Raw genomic sequence first — 16,972 nt, forward strand, 5'->3', positions numbered from 1 at the left:
AGACTCCAGGGGTATTTTCACTGGTCTGAATGTTGCTCCAGCAGGGTTTTGTTTTTGTTTTTTTTCAAATTCTGACCAAGGAAGGCCTGTCGCAGAATGTTCATTCCTTCCAGGTGTTACTATTTGACTCCTGACATAAAGCAGAAACGTGCCCTGACTTTATGCTGTACTAAGGCCCTACGAGAAAAATGGACATATGGGTCAAATGGGAATTTACCTGTTATCAACCATTAAGAACAATGTGACGGACACAATGAATCCATGAACCTTTACAACCTCGATGATGAGAATTACTGGTTAAGATGGATGGTCAAGGTCTGTAGCAAGGACGAAAACTTCACTTCTATTGTCCACATTGGCTCTCTTCACTCACACTCTATTCCTGGCCATAAATATTTTTACCAAATATTGCTAAACCATCATAGATCTCTCCATTGGTCTGCATTCAGATCCAAATCCAGTATAGCCTAGACATAGTACTTTTGAAGAATTACAGAATTTTAGAGCTGGAAGGGACCTTTGAAATCATTCAGTTCAACCCTGTCATTGTCTGGATGATAAACTGAGCCCCCCTGCCCCCCCAATTAAAGGTTGCCCAGGATCATTCTATTCTCTCTACCGATACAGAAGCTGACATTGGGTTTTGTTGGAAAGCTGCACCCAAGACATTCCATAGTAACAGTGCTAGAGACCATAAAAGTGAATTGTATCTAACTGAGGATGAAGCAAGGTGGCTTAGGAAAAGACATTCTGCTTCTAAAATATATCTCAAATCTTCCCACCAGTGCCACTCTAGTCCGAGCAACCACTGACACCTGAATTACTGCAATAGCCTACCTGGCATTTCTGCTTCCACTCCCTTCTTTGCTACCCATCTCCAGAGTGACCCTGCAGCCAAACCTGTCTTTTGTAATCATAAGTCCAACTCTCTTCTCCCCTCCTTAAAGTTCTCCAGCAGTCTCCCTTTGCACTTAAACTGTAACTCAACGACATCTGCATGATCCGGCTCCGGTCTACCTTCGGCTGCATATTATCTTCCAATTCTCTTCTGTTTGCATACTATATATACACTAGACATACTGGGCTTTGAACACACCAACTTCTTTCACAGTTCAGGGCCTTTGCACTAGCTGTTCCTCCTATCTGGAATGCTCTTCCTCTGATGTTCACAGAGCTGATTCCTTCCTGCCATTGACATGTCACTCCACAAATGGACTTCCCAGGCCATCCATTTTGAAGTAGCCACCGATCACCCAATATTCTGCAGAGCACTGACCACTACCTGATATTACATATATATATGTATGCGTGTGTGTATATACTTGTGTGTGTGTGTGTGTGTATAATGTGTTTTCATGTTTGTTCACAATCTGGTTTCCTCCATTAGAATAAGAGCTTGGGAAAACTAAGTCTTGGTATTCCTCACCAATGCATCCCGGTACCGAGAACAATTCTTGTGCTCAATTATTTCTGGAGTTGAATGGAGGATGTTTTGTCTTCAGGTGCTAAAAACATTTTTAGTTGTTTCAGCCATTCCTTGGATGACAGAAATCCCTTGCCCACTCACCTCCCTAGGAGTTCTAGAAGAGATATAGAAATGCAGCTTCCCAATTTTAATCTTACAGTTGTTATTTTTTAGAACAGTAAAGTTTTGCAGTGGAGCAATAAGATCTTAATAAAGAACTTGAGAGCGTCATCAGCTACCACAGGCACCTTGGCCTATTACGTTGCTAATTGTGGTCATTGTCTCCTAAATCTCAAATCTTGTTAAGATTAAGGATAGTGACAAATAAATCACACACAACAGTTTATGAGTAACAGCATTAGTCTAAACACTTCAGAAGTCAATTCAAAATGCCTAATTAAGATCAAGGGGTTCAGATTAGAGATTTAATTTGAATAAACATGATGATGTGACCTAAGGAGACCTTTCTAAGGGGCCCCAGGGAAGATCTCTGAGCCCTAAATGACTCACTTGATTGCTTGCCAGTTCACACCTACTGTTTCTCATAACAGTATCCTTAGTCTTTCCTTCCAGAAAGAGAGAGCCCTGCAACCTTCTGAGGGAAAAAATGCAGGGAGTGTAAATAGGGAAGGGTTAGATGAACTATGTCCTTAAGGATGAAGATAGTCTACTTGGACCAGCTAGAAATAGTTTAAGAAGGTATCCTGGCTATGAGAACTAAGCAAACATTATGGGAACTTTAACTCTCTTATTGATATTGATGCACTCTGTAGAGCAATTAACAATAAAACCTTAAAATTTATGAACTAATTTTTCAGGCAAGCCAGAAAAATTGGGAAACTGAGGAGATGTTTTCTACTCCTTGGCCTTGGGGAACAAGACCCCAAAGAAATGTCCTATGTAGCAACTCTACAAAGAATAGAAAAAGTGTGAATCTTTGGGAGAGACTTGGTTCAGAAGAGCCCCAGGAAGCTGTCCAGGGATTAAGCAGTGCCCTGGAGGTTTAGCCAGTAAGAGACCCTCAAGTTTTTCCAAAACAAGTAACTGAAAAGAGAGTAATTTAACTGAATGTTTCTGAATTTCTTATTTTGAAAAAAAATTGGAATGTGATTATGAAAAGATCCTTTCTTATGAGATTTTTTTATTTGTTTTTTTGGCAATGTTGCTTCCATCATGGCCAAAAGCCAGAAAGAAAAAAAAAAGCTTCAAATTATTTGAATACTCTAGGTTCTCACAAAAAAACTCAGTGTCAGTTGGATTCTACAAGCTATAAAGAGTTGGCTCGTGCAATGCTATGGGTTTTAAGTCATTTTGGGTCAGAGTCTTAGCCTGCATCTGTCCGTGAAAATGCTCATAATGATAGCAAGGAAATTGTGGGCTGTTTCTGAAGAGCTTTAAGGAAAGGATGGGCAGACATCTGCTCATGATGGTTTAGGCATTCATCTACTTAGGACAGTTTAGACCCTTTCCACTATTCTAAAAGCTAGAGAGAAAAGAATAAGCTAAGAAGATTCTTTAATAGCATCATGGTGTTTTGTCTTTTTAAAAATTGACATATAAGGTATCACTACAACAAAAGGGAGATTAAAGAAAACTAAACCCGAAAGTATATTTCCATCAAAAAAGATTTTGATAACATTACTACATTTGATCAATACCATTTTTAAAAAATTAAAAAACAACAACCTATAGCTATTTTGTCTGTTTAATCAGTCCACAGTTGAGTGAAGGTTGCGTGTGCTTGTGAGTTTGTGTGTGTGTGTGTGTGTGATAAAGGCAATGATATAAGTTATGGTATCTGGCACCTAGTGTCCTAAATGGAAATAAAGAAATGAAATAGGCAAAATTTTCCATTGAACAAGACTCATATTTCCAATGATCATACACCTTCTAGTTCCTTATACTCACCCAGGCCAAGTATTTAAAAGTGTATACTTTTCATTCCTTTTAGTCTCTCTCATCTCATCTGAATTCCAGGTCACTTCCAATGTGCATTTTATCTATTACTGCTTCAGTGTGGAAACGCCAGACTATGTCCTACGCCCTGCTGACCATAATCTCTGTCAGATCAAGCTCTCTAACCCCTGCTACTCCAAAAGTCTTGCATTTTGCTTTGCTGGCTTCCACTCAGTCTCCTCAGTGGCTATTCTAGGCCTTTACGCTCACTTTCTCAAGTCCAACTCGCCTCCTTCACTTTCAGCAGATGACGGAAAACTTCTCGGAGATGCTGGAGCCTGTTCTTCATGCACGGTCTTAACTTTTCTTCTGAAATCTTTCTATACCCTCATCCTTTCTTTCTCAATTTGTCTGTTTTCTAAAATACATGTACTTTTCCTCTATCAAGATTCCTCGTCTTCTTTCATCCACTGTCCCTTTTGGCATCGAGTATGCCCTTACCTCCACGTATCGTCAGTCTCCCCCTCTAGATCAACTCGTCTCTCAAGAGTCTCTCATGGTAAACCAATAACCTACCCACCCTTTCGTGATTCTGCAAATGATGAGATGTTTCTGTTAACACTTTATAAGACTAGCTTATGCCCATAGACTCCATTTCCTGCAATTTTGATTTCGTTCCTAATACACTATAGAAACTACTCCCCCACTGGCCTTTTTCATACTTCAACCTCTTGGCAACATTTATCCCACTGAACATCTTCAGGAATTCTCTTATTTCTTCTTTTTTAAAAAAAATATTTTATTGAGCCTGGCCGGGCGTGGCTCAGCAGTTGAGCGTTGACCTAGGATCCAGGTGACTGGGGTTCGATTCCCGGTCAGGGCACATGCCCGGGTTGTAGGCTCGATCAATGGCTCTCTCATCATTGATGTTTCTATCTCTCTCTCTCTCTCTCCCTCCCTCTCCTTTCTTCTCTCTGAAATCAATAAAGATATAGTTTAAAAAATATATTTTATTGATTTTTAGAGAGAGGGGAAGGGAGAGGGAGAAAGAGAAACATCCATGTGAAAGCTGAACACTGACTGGCTGCCTCCTGCACGCCCCCTACCGGAGATCCAGCTGAAACCCAGGCACGTGCCCCATCTGGGAATCAAACCAGCAACCTTTTGATGCATGGGGCGGCTTCCAACAAACTGCGCCACACCAGTCAGGGCTTAGATTTCTTCCTTCACTTTTCTCATGGTGCCTTTGATGGCTTACCTGGCACTATGTTCTCTTTCTACCTGACTACAGACATTCACAAAAGTTCTGAGGTTCCTTTCTCTCATCATTCTCTGCCCTCTACCAAACAAACTGCTACCAAATCTTCAAAGTCTGTATTTCTTACTTTGTGTTTCTATGGTTTGAGGCTCCATCTCTTTCCTTAGATCCAACTCCCATTGCCTAGTGGGACATACCATGTACAAGTCCAGCTTTCACATCTAACTCAATGGTGTCCCTAAATCGAATTTATAATTTTCTTCTCCCAACTTTCCTACTTTTGATAATGACATTTCCCATTCTTCCAGAAGCCTGAGTATTCTTTTTGCATTTGGCAAATATCCACTGTATGCTTGCGATATGTAAGTCATACGTTCTAGGTGCTGGGGACACAGGAGAGGAAAAGATGAACGAGGCTCCTATCCTTGTGGCATTTACATTTTAGACTGGGAAAGCAGGAAACAAACGAGTAATTAAATAAGATAAATTTGGTAGAGGTAGGTGCTATAAGAAAAGTAAAATGTGATTCATAGACTATTGTGAGGGATGGGTTTGAGCAGTGGGACAGCCAAATTAGATAAAATGGTTCAGGAAACCTGTCTGAGGAGGTGGCATTTGAGCTGAGACTAGCATGAGGAAAGAGCTTCTCTACCAGTGGGCTCAGCATGTGCAAGAACTCTACATATGCACATGCCTCTGTTTTCTTTATTTCCACTTCAGCCCATCACTCTAATTTTAATTGCTTAAGTTGCATGGAGTGATCTCAATTTCAATCTCTCTTGTAGCTGTTTCTTCCTGTTTAAACTCTCATCACTTCTTGCTTCCCACCTATTTCCTGTTCCAAGGTATCCCTCATATCACTACACAATTAAACTCCCTAAAGTGAAACTATAATGTCATACTCTTGATTCAAAACCTCTAGTGACGCCCCCTCCCACTGTTCACTGAACTAATATAAACTTGGAGGTGTAACGTTCAATCTGTTCATTGTGTAACCTCAAAATATCTTCCAATTCTTCTTTTCCATACTGCTAAGCACAATCTACTCAAATCAATGTTCAGAAGACAGCTTAGATATTCCTACCTCCAAAGTTGCCCATTATGTCTCCTCCACTTGGACTGGGTGTCACCGCCTCCCATGCAATCTGGGCAAGTGCCAGCCCTCCTAGCCCTCTTAGGCCTACCTCAAATCACCCTTCCCTTCAAGGCCCTCCGTACTTCTCTTTGTTTTTAATCTGCAAAGAACTCCATCCCTTTCTTACAGCATTTGCCATGTTCTTACCTGTCTTCCCTCTCTACATCTCTTACTAGATCACCATATGTTTTTTAAGACAGTGGTCACATGTTATTTATCCTTGTACTAGTGTAGTGCCTCACATAGTTGACACTGAATTGCATTTGTTGAATGAGTGAATTTGTTAAATCTGAGTTTGATTAATATTTATTTCATGACACCCCAAGTGGTTTCCCTTGAAACCTAGATATAAAAACTCAGAAGGCAGAGAGGAAATACAGAGTCTTGGTTATGAAATAGTCTAGTCAGTTTCAATATGGCCAAATTTGTAAAAGTTTATCCTGAGGGACATTAAAAATACTTATTTTCCAGTGCTACATAATCCATGTGATATGACACAAATCACTCTCAGTGAAGTGCTAATTGATTGATTTCTGCTCAGGATACATAAAACTGCTTAAAAAATTCAGTGCTTAAAAAAACCATGATAGCAATCATATAACCTCAATACTTACCACGTTACTGCATGTTCTATATCGAATATTTCTTCCCTCACAGCTCCTAGGTGACAAAAAGAAAAACAAACACCTCATTACTATGAAAGGCTCAATATTTGAACTATTATAAAAAGAATTCTCTCTTTATAGTCACACAAGAGCCTCTCTTTTCTTCTGAGTATGTTCTTAGAAGAGTTACTATCAAATACTAAATTGAGCAGATCTAAAGAAGTTGTACATGGAAGTTGATTTCTACATGAGGATTGAAACTAAGCATTCATTTTGTTTCAAAAGTTGTCAAAATAAGTACTTATACTTAGCTCTTACTTAACCAAATAAATATTAATGCAAGGTTTTCTGAAAAATATTAATATTAAATGATCCCTGTCTTAATTATTTCTGGTATAATGCTGGAGATATTTCACAGAAAAAAAACTTACACTGTGAATATGATAAAAACTGCACTTAATATTTCACATGTCTTATGAAATTACAAAATGGATATAAAAAGTCGTAATTCTTAAAGAGTTATTTTTATTTATAAAATACATGTTTTAGAGGTTTTAGAAAAGAAATACCACCTCAAAGAAAAAAAATCCCTCATAGTTGCCTCATCTAAAGATAATCACTATTATTGTGATTTATCAATTTCTCTCCAGAGTGGAAGAAAAAATCACATCATTTATATAATTTTGTAGTTTGTGTTTGTGTTTTGCCACTTATACATTTTTGGAGGTACCTTCCCACACTATTAGACAACTTTAAAGACAACATTTTGAGAGCTACATAATATTCCATCAAATGATGCAATTTGTATAATCATTCTTCTGTTCCTTAAGTAATTTCCAATTTGGGGTTTGATAAATGAGAGTGTAATGAACCATGTCCATACATATGCTTTATCCAAATTTCTGACTACGTCTTTAGGATAGATAAATTTCTAGATGAATTACTGGACTAAAGGGAATGAACTTTTTTAAGCTCTTGATAAATTACATTCTGTAAACTTTGTACCATTACATACTCCCACCAGCAATACATGGGAGTTTTCATTTTACTGAACTTTTGTGAACAAAAACAATCAATTTTTGATTAAACATTCAGTGATGACACAAGAACAGCAGTACCCTGCTCTTTTAAAAAATAAGTCACATTGACTTAAATGTTATACTTGAAACCATAAAAATCCTAGAAGAAAACATAGGCAGTAAAATCTGGGAAACTTTTCATAGCAATATTTTTTCTGATATATCTTCTTGGGCAAGGAAAACAAAAGAAAAAATAAACAAATGGGACTACATCAAATGAAAAAGTTTTTACACAGCAAAGGAAACCATCAGCAAAATGAAAAGACAACCCAATGAATGGAAGAACATATTTGCCAGTGATACATCTGATAAGGGCTTATTATCCAAAATTAATAAAGAACTCATACAACTCAACACCAAAAAAATCCAATTAAAAAATGGGTAAAGGTCCTGAATAAACACTTCTCCAAAGAGGACACCCAGGTGGCCAATAGACATGAAAAAATGCTCAACATCATTAATCAGACAAATGCAAATTAAAACCACAATGAAATATTGCCTCACACCTGCCAGAATGGCTCCATCAATACATCAACAAACACGTGTTGGCAGGGATGTGGAGACAAGGGAAGCCTCGTGCACTGCTGGTGGGAATGCAGACTGGGGCAGCCACTGTGGAAAGCAGTATGGAGGTTCCTCAAAAAATTAAACATGGAGCTGCCATATGACCCAGTGATTCCACCTCTGGAAATATATTCGAAGAAACCAGAAATACTAATTTGAAAGAATATATGCACCCCTATGTTCACTGCAGCATTATTTACAATAGTCAAGATGTGGAAGCAGCCCAGTGTCCATCAGCAGAGGAGTGGATAAAAAAGCTGTGGGACATTTACACAGTGGAATACTACTTGGCCATAAAAAAGAAGAAACTCTTGCCTTTTGCAACGGCATGGATGGACATGGAGAGTATTATACTAAGTAAAATAAGCCAGGCAGAGAAAGACAAGTACCATATGATTTCACTTATATGTGGAATCTAATGAACAAAATAAACTAACAAACAAAATAGAAATAGACTCATAGAGAACAGACTGACATCTGTCAGAAGGAGGGGGTCGGGGGGCCGGGTGACAACGGTGAAGGGATAAAGAAAAACGATTTCATAGACACAGACAACAGTAGGGCGATTTCCAGAGGGAAAAAGGGGGTGGGGGGAGGTAGAAGAGGGGAAAGGGGTATAAATGGTGATGGAAGGAGACTTGACTTGTGGTGGTGAACACACCATACAATATACACACGACATATTATAGAATTGTACACCTGACTTATATAATTTTATTAACCAATGTCACCCCAATAAATTCAATGAAAAATAAGTCACACTTTAAAAAAATACAAGTAAAAATATAACACAAAATTCTGAGAGGATGATTATACTAATAACTAATAGTTATGGAGCTTGTGGTATATTTCTAAATTTGATATATTGTATTAATTTATTTAATAATCTCAGGAACCCTGGGAGACAGGGCACTATCATTTTATCCATTTTACAAATGTGAAAATGAAGCTCAGGGAGGTTAACTAACTGGCCAAAATCACACAGCTATTAAGTAATAGAGCTGAGATTTGAAACCAGGCTATTTGGCTTCAGAGCTTACACTTAGAACCATGATGGTTTACTGCCTCCTAAGTCACTTGTTTCTTCAATAAATGTCCAATGAACTCTTATTATGTGCTAGGCAATGCATTTACTTCTGGGTATAAATATGGTTTTTGCTATTAAGAAAATCACTCAATTATAATTCAGTGAAATAAATGCTAGATAGCTTTTGTGCTAGGTCTTGAGAATGTTATCAAAAAGAAAATGTCATCTGAAAATACAATTACACAAAGACTGTCTTAAAGAGCTAGAAAGGCCCTAGGCTTAAACACTTGACCATAACCAGATTGACTATAGTAATATGAATTAACAATAAAATGTGGCCAAGAAAAGAAAGGACTGGCCAGGCATTAGAATCATAGAAAAGAGACGAATGACATATACATGGTTGTCAGTGCCCGGCCCAGCAATGTTCCAGGGAAAGGACCAGTGAACTTGAAGTCCTCCAGGTCCCATTGGCAAAGCTGTTGCTATCACTATGTGGATGCCTCACACTATTTGACCTGATGCCAATGAATGTTCCACTCCTCCCAGGAATTACCCTCCTTGTGATTCCATGTTGACCAAACAACTTGCCAAGAGCGACCGGCTTTTCTTGACTGGGGAGAGGCAGAGTGTGCCGGTGATGCCGACATGAGTATCCCGGTCTATGTGATAGACAGTTCTACTTTTAGTTGTAAGTTAATAAACTAACATTTTAGTTTGAAATTTTAATCTCATGGGCCAAGTCATAGTGAGTCCACCTCCCAGACAAGGATCCATTCTTGGTGTGATTGCTGAAAAATATCAGGTTTCTGAGTCTGAAAAGATGCGAGCTGGGCTCCAGTTGATGGTACACTGACAAAGCAATGAACTTAACAACCCAGAGGCCTTTGATAGCATGTCATTGAGACTTCAGTGTTGGCAGGCTGTGATATGTTTTTCAATTTTGAAATTCCAAGTGCATATGTGACACAGTAAAGTGGGTAAGAGTGCCCAGTTGAAACCAGAATCCTCTTCTGGAATCCTGGCTTTATTCCTCAGTTTTCATATGCCAGTTTGTCATCTGTAAAATGGGATACTACTACTTATCTTCTGGGATTATTATGGAGATTAACAGTTAATATTTATGAAGCACTTCCAACAACGCCTAACAAATGTGTAGGCATTTGATAAATTAATTAAATCTATAATAGATGTAACAATATAATAGTTATTGAAAGGGGGTTAAGGATATGTGGAGAAGAAATTGTAGGCAGAGCCACAGAGGTATAAAAAGATATAGTATTTGTGCAAATTTTCAAGCAGTTTTGTTTTGATGGAGTTTTGGGTTTATATGAGGAATTGTAGGAGGTGAGATAAATACCTTCTAAATTTGGACTTGGCAATAGGCAAAGGGAACCCATTGAACACTTTAAAACAGAGCAGATGCAATGAGGAATTCCTGCTTTTAAAAAGTAAACTACAGTGTTAATCATGAAGACCTTAAAAACCACCGTTTTTCATCTCCTTTTATTTTCTCTTCCTAACCTTATCTCCCCAAAAGGAAGAATGGAAACAAATCTGAATTTGGGGTTTGGGATCTAGGTGTTAGACTTTGCTCGTCTCCTTGCATATGCCTCTTGTTTTCTCAGGGTCTTAGCTTTTTCATCTGTCAGGTGGATACTGGAATGGTGGTGCACACAGTTATGATCACCCACTGAGATAACTTACAATAGCCTTGTCCACAGGCCAAGGGTTATTACACAGAGATATTGTTTATTAAAAACAAAACACAAACCTCAAAAACCCAGAAAGCAGAAAAGCAACTGCATCAATAATTTAAATGAGCCTTTGCCAAATATTTCAAATTATAAATTCCTATATTTGTTTTAAAAGCACCCCTGGATAATAGGAGATATAAGCATGTAATGTAAAATACTGATTTAAATGCTTCAGCAAAAATGATAGGAAAAAAAAAACACAAGCAAAGAGAAACACTTGCTGCAATTTCCAAAGACTATCCTGTAATTGTCTAGCAGCTAATATTAATTTGCCAATAATTTAGTTCTGTCCCTGAATTAAGTCTTCCATTTGCTATATTGTATTACTTAGTGAGATCTTATTTAGTTTAATTACTGAAATATGATACCGAAGTGGTAATGCTTGAGTTTGGAAGGATTCTCATTACTGAAAGACATTACCAAGTTGTGGATAGCAAGGGTAACACCAGCCTCTACTCTGCATTGTGTGTCTGCTACAGGTGTCTGGCCCAGTGTTGGGTACTTTGTGTACACTATCATTAATCTTCTAGCAGCTCTGCAGCATTTTCTTATTCCCACTTAATAGATGAAAAAACTGAGGCTGAGAAAGATTAGGAGGCTTCATTGTCAGATACACAGAAGAGAGAGAACGAGGGATTGAAACCCAGGTTTGTCTAACTCCAAAGCCTATAAAACAGTAATAAAAATAAAGGAACAAGATATGCTTAAGGATGTGTAAAATGCTAACACGAGATTAAATCTGGGAAGCTGAGCAGAGAGTTGGCCTGGGGGTTAACTGCGCTTTATTATTACCACATCAATCTATCAGCTGCTTCTCGGTTCTGGTGAGTCCCCTTGTAGTAAGTACAGGGGACCTGGACACACACGGTACACCTGGGACATCTCCAGGACAACCAGGCTTGTCCGTTACATGCAACGTGCGAGGACTTCGGGGCAGAGCAGCCTGTCTTTTTTAAAAGTTCAAATTTATTAAACCCAAACATAAATTTTCCTTAAGTAATGAAGTGACCCTTCCCCGCAAGAATTTTAATTCTTGCCAAGTGTGACTTTCTTCATCCAAGGCATTTATCTGGGCACAAAAGCCTCATCTGAGAATTAAACAGTGAAATATATTTTTCTTCTTTTTTTTTTTTTAAATAGTTTGTTAATATAAAACAGCTGAATAGTTCCCTTCACATTTAAACAAAATGAAATCTGCCTCTGGGAATGAAAACAAACTTTAGAAATTTTCGCCCAGAATGGTTTCTGAGGGCAGTTACAGAGCAGTGATAACAGAGAGAGTGGGGAGTCCTCCGGGCGGACACGCGAGCGCGGGCACAGGCCGGGGTTGGGGCCAAGCCCTGTGCCAGCGAAGGACTCGGAAACTGCTTCGAGGACGAAAGGACGGGACATAAATAAAAATACATCCAAACCCAATTTGCACAGAAAGTTCCTTATTTATGTCAGCACTTTACTCCGAGCCAGCCACTTATTAATTTTTGACTAATTCTTCCTTTCAAAAATGGAAATTGCCTCAATCACAAGTTATTTGTGAATTATTCAGACTTTAATTCCCTCTTAATAAGATTAGTATAGGCTTGAGTCCTGTTTTATTCCTCTCTCGTTCACACATAACAAGCTATCTAAACTCTTCCTAGACCTACATCCTGATGTTATCTTGCTCTCAATGATCGTAACTGAACAACCTGAGAAGAGAGGAGTTGCGCTGGAAAGTGAAAAGCTCTCTTTTCAGGATTTAGCAATTTGTTGCCCCGCCTTCCGTCTCCTGAGCTTACATAAGTTAAGTCTTTAAAAGAGGAAGCCATATTTTATTAATTTTTCATTAGGAATAAAAAATGCTGGTAAAGTGCATGGATTTTTACCTTAAAATTCTTCTCATCTCCTGTCTAAGCAAACACCCTTCTGGTGACGTATCCAGACTCATCCTTGGTGTCAACGAACGCTTTCAAGGAAATGTGGTAACCGTGGGCTGAAAACCCCAGAGTGTTAAGGACAACTGCACTTGCATTAGGCTCAGGAAGCTTTGCCTTTGATTTCCGAAAAGCAGGGAGTGCAGCTAAGGAAGAACGGGTTTTTGTATTTCTCTGACTACCTCCTACTTTTTAAATACAAACTCATGGGTGAGTAATTTTAAAATAGGACAGTCCCTCTGCTTATGTATCTCTCTTCTTTTAGTCATCTGAAAGGAAACGGAATTCTTTGCAAGAGAACAGACATAAAACCACATCAGCAATTCAAGCCGGGAGGATGCCGGGTCCTTTCGAGCGGGTCCTGGAGCGACCTTGGACTAGACAAGGCCTGCGGATCGGCAGCCACAGCCAGGCTTCCCCGGAGCATGGGAGCGCGCTTTCCTCCCTCGCTTGGGGTGAGCGATTCCGTCCTCACGGGAGCTATCTAGCAGGAGGACGTCCCCAACGAGCCAGGGATAACACTTCTACGTTTCTGGGGCTTTTTACCACGATCTCAAGAGGAATCACAACTTCTGAGAACACCTGAGAGACCCAAATGCAAATGCATTGTTGGGCTGCTTTTCATGTTCCACAGGCATTATTGTGAGAGGTTCTTTCAGGAAACAACACTTGATACCAATCAACTTCGCCATCAGAAAGGAAGTTATATAAACCTCCGGACCCTGTGTGTAAAGCTGTCCCCAGAAGCTCACTGTCCTCAGCCATGGGTCAGACAGAACGCTGAAAACCTAACGGCGACAACCGGAGTCCATGCAGAACAGATGGCTAGTGATGGGCTTGCCTTGCCTGTGGGGGAGAAAGGGAGCTAGATGACATGCCAGCCCTGTGGGCTGCGTAAGTCCCATGCTCTCATCTTTCCCTTAGCTCTCTGCTTCACTTTTGTGCTTTAAAAGGTCATTCTTTAATTCTCCGCATTTTAATTTAATTTTCTCCCTGTTTAAAATAGTTACTAGTTAACTCTAATTTAGTGTGTCTTTCATGAGAATCAAATGAGCCTTGTTCATGTGGAAACTTTACTTGTATGGTGCTTGGTCCTCACAAGAGGAGCCCATTCACCACTGTCCCTTCATTGGAAAGTATCCACATAAAAACAAAGAGTGTGGTTACCAGGCATGAGGGGGTGGGAAGAACTGGGGAGATGTTTACAGGTATAAGCTTGCCCTTAGTAGATAAGTCTGGGAGATCTATAGAAAATAATATTGGAGACAACAATATTGTATTATAAACTTCAAAGTTGCTAGGAGACTAGATCTTAATTGTTACCAATACCAAAATAGAAATGATAATTATGTGATGTGATAGAGGTGTTAGTTAACACTAAGGTGGTAATCATATTGCAGTGTATAAATGTATCAAATCAACATGTTGTACACCTTAAACTTACACAATGTTATGTCAGTTATATAGCAATAAAAATGTATCTACAGATAACCATACTCACTTTGTTTATTCATTACGTATGCTCTCTCTACATAATTGGAGATATTTTAGTATGCATTAACTTTATTAACATAAATAGATTGGAAGTTTTTTTAAACAAACATTTAATGAGTGTATATTACTCTGGACAATGACTCTGAATCACCCTTTACCCTTCCACCCCCCTAACAGAACCATGTGCTCCCAGACAACCACCTGTCTTAATAAAAAAAAATTGCTTACAAGATTCTCCACAACAAGTAATGTTTAATCTGGTAACACCTGCCTATGGAAACCTGATCTTTAACATTAATAGGTGTCTTTGACCCTCTTTGTGGCAACCTTCACAGTTTTCCCCATTTGAGGTTAAATCTCCTTTATTAGACCAAGCCACCAAAATTCTAGGAATAATGCGTCTCCAACACGCATACCACCAGTGGAAAAGCACCTTTGAAACAAGGAGGAGACAGAGGTTTTGGTGCCATGGGACTTCCAATGCATGCATAAAAACTATCTCTAATTCCTTAAACATCTAGTCAGAAGATCCCCGAATCCCAAGCAGGATGCCCATTCGTTTCGCACAGCCTCTCCTGCATGAGACACATCACGTGGCTCAGATTAGTGCTGAGGGAGAGATTTATTTTTTTTCTGGGTAGATAGATATACAAGCCAAACTATTATGACAACTTGATAAATGTAGCTTTTGAAAATGCTTTCTGTTGTAATAATACAACAAACAACAAGGAGGCACACTGCCAGGCGTCATCCATCAGTAGGTGAGCTGCCTGGGAACAGACACAGCCCTGGTGTCACACTAGCTCTTCGCAATCTGCCAGAGGCTCGAACGTGGCCTAAGGAGCCAAAATAAAAAATAAAAAGAGAGATTCGGCCTGAAAGCTGCATTTTCAAAGCAGTTTTAAACAGAGCAGGGGGTAGATGGAGGCCCACGTTGAAAAACGGTGCCGCAAGTTGAGGCCTTGGCTTACGAGTGTTTTTCTGGCACAGGTAACATATTTTTGTAACCTCAGTTTTATAATTCAACACCTCTGCTCTATACTAATCTCTCATTATAAAAACATTCTTAATGCTGTCCCAGCTTGGGGACTCTGATTTATGTATACAGAGAGAGTTACTAAAACTTAATGTGAGGACTCAACTGAAAATAAATGGAAATGATGTAGGTTTAGGGAAAACATTCTAAGATGACATCTTCTCTGGTTGTTTGATCTTCTCTGGACCATAGGTAACTGAAGACAGCTTCTCTGTACTTTCACAGATTCTTTTGCCTGGCCTAAGAGGCTGTGGAGCTGTTAAATTAAAATGTAGACCCATGTGAGGATATTAGAGATTGAATTTTGGAGTTTGTCCTGTGAGTTTCAGATTGGCTTATTTGCTGTTATGAGTATTTGGTATGTTCTAACTTACAACTAGAAAACTCGCTGCCAATTTTTTCCCCCCAAACAAGTATGATTTTACATATCTCTGCCTGTTCTTCAAAGACAGACATGCTACAACAAAGCATCGTGTTCTCACAAATATGGGCTGGGGTTATGAAAAAGAGAGTGTGCTCATGGAGTCAGAAAATGAAAAGAAAGAACAATGACATTGTAAACCATCACGACCAGGCCCAGCATCTAATGAAGCCGGAGCCTGCACTGAGTATCCTGCTCGGACAATCGACTGACACAATGCACAGTACAAGCCTGAAAGTGAAAATGAACCCTGGGCAGGGTTCTCTGGGGAACAAGGTTTTCTGATTTATAATCACTCAACACACTTACTGAGTGTCTGATCTGAACCATTACTAAGCAAGGCATTGTGAAAGATGCATAAATGACGACTTCCCCGACCCTTATCAAAGTTAAAATTTAGTTGAAAAAAATCCACATGAGTCCAAACAGAATACACATCAGAATTACACACAGTCGACAACTAAAGGACATGGTCTGGATTCTAAATACAGAAGGAACTGGGCAAAGGGACAGGTGGATGGAGGGAAATAACTTATGACGATGACACTTAGGTGGGGTGTCTTGTATGTGCCCTGAGTCCAGGGAGTGTGATAGAAGAAAGGGGAATTCAAGAAACAGCCTTCCCTCTTATGCCTACTTCCCAAAGTCCTACAGCAGGTTCCTAGCCCCGATTGTCAATTCAATCAACTCACTCAACACTGACTGGGTACCTATTATGTGCAAGGCAAGAAGATACAAAAAACAAACAAACAAACAAACAAAAACCCCACAAGATAAAACCTGGGCCCTCAGTGCTGATAGTCTAATGAGGCCAATGTCACATAAATAACTATAACACAAGCCAGATTATGTACATGGGGTTAAAATGCCTTATAAATAGAGCAAAGTGACATCCAGGGCCACTGCTGCAAGTAACTTTAAATGACACTTAGGATTCTGATGGGTGGACCTGGGCAGTGAGAGACAGGGTAGGTGGAGGGCTTGTCAGGAAAGGAGGCTCAAAGTCAGCGAAGAGGCTGGTTCTTTATCAAACGAAGACACAGTCCCGCAGTTGCCCAGCACTCTTTTCATTTTTAGAAAACATTTTATTTCCTTTCGCGTAAGGTTTATTTCACTCAGCAAAATGTGTGTGAACACAAAAAGATGAGTTTTAAAATTCAGTTTGGGTCACACTGTACAGATATGTCTTCATCACCCTTCTCATGCTATCTGATGCGGACAGCTATGGTTTATTTATTTTAAAAATATATATATTTGTATTGATTTCAGAGAGAGGGATAGAGAGATAGAAACATCAATGAGAGAGAAACATCATCGATCTGCTG

General features: G+C 39.3%; 1 protein-coding gene across 2 annotated transcripts in view; it reads right to left on the reverse strand.

The window, feature by feature from the left end:
* Positions 1-16,972, reverse strand: part of ADAMTSL1 (ADAMTS like 1) — an 821,320-nt gene that overhangs the window by 309,390 nt on the left and 494,958 nt on the right. For both annotated transcript variants that reach the window (XM_087822640.1, XM_087822641.1), the window contains one exon: positions 6,369-6,414. In XM_087822640.1, coding sequence (XP_087678766.1) covers positions 6,369-6,414 — 46 coding nt within the window. The remainder of the gene's footprint in view (positions 1-6,368; positions 6,415-16,972) is intronic.

The sequence above is a fragment of the Miniopterus natalensis genome, chromosome 12, assembly GCF_054644295.1.
Source record: "Miniopterus natalensis isolate mMinNat1 chromosome 12, mMinNat1.hap1, whole genome shotgun sequence".
In the NCBI taxonomy this organism is placed as follows: domain Eukaryota; kingdom Metazoa; phylum Chordata; class Mammalia; order Chiroptera; family Miniopteridae; genus Miniopterus; species Miniopterus natalensis.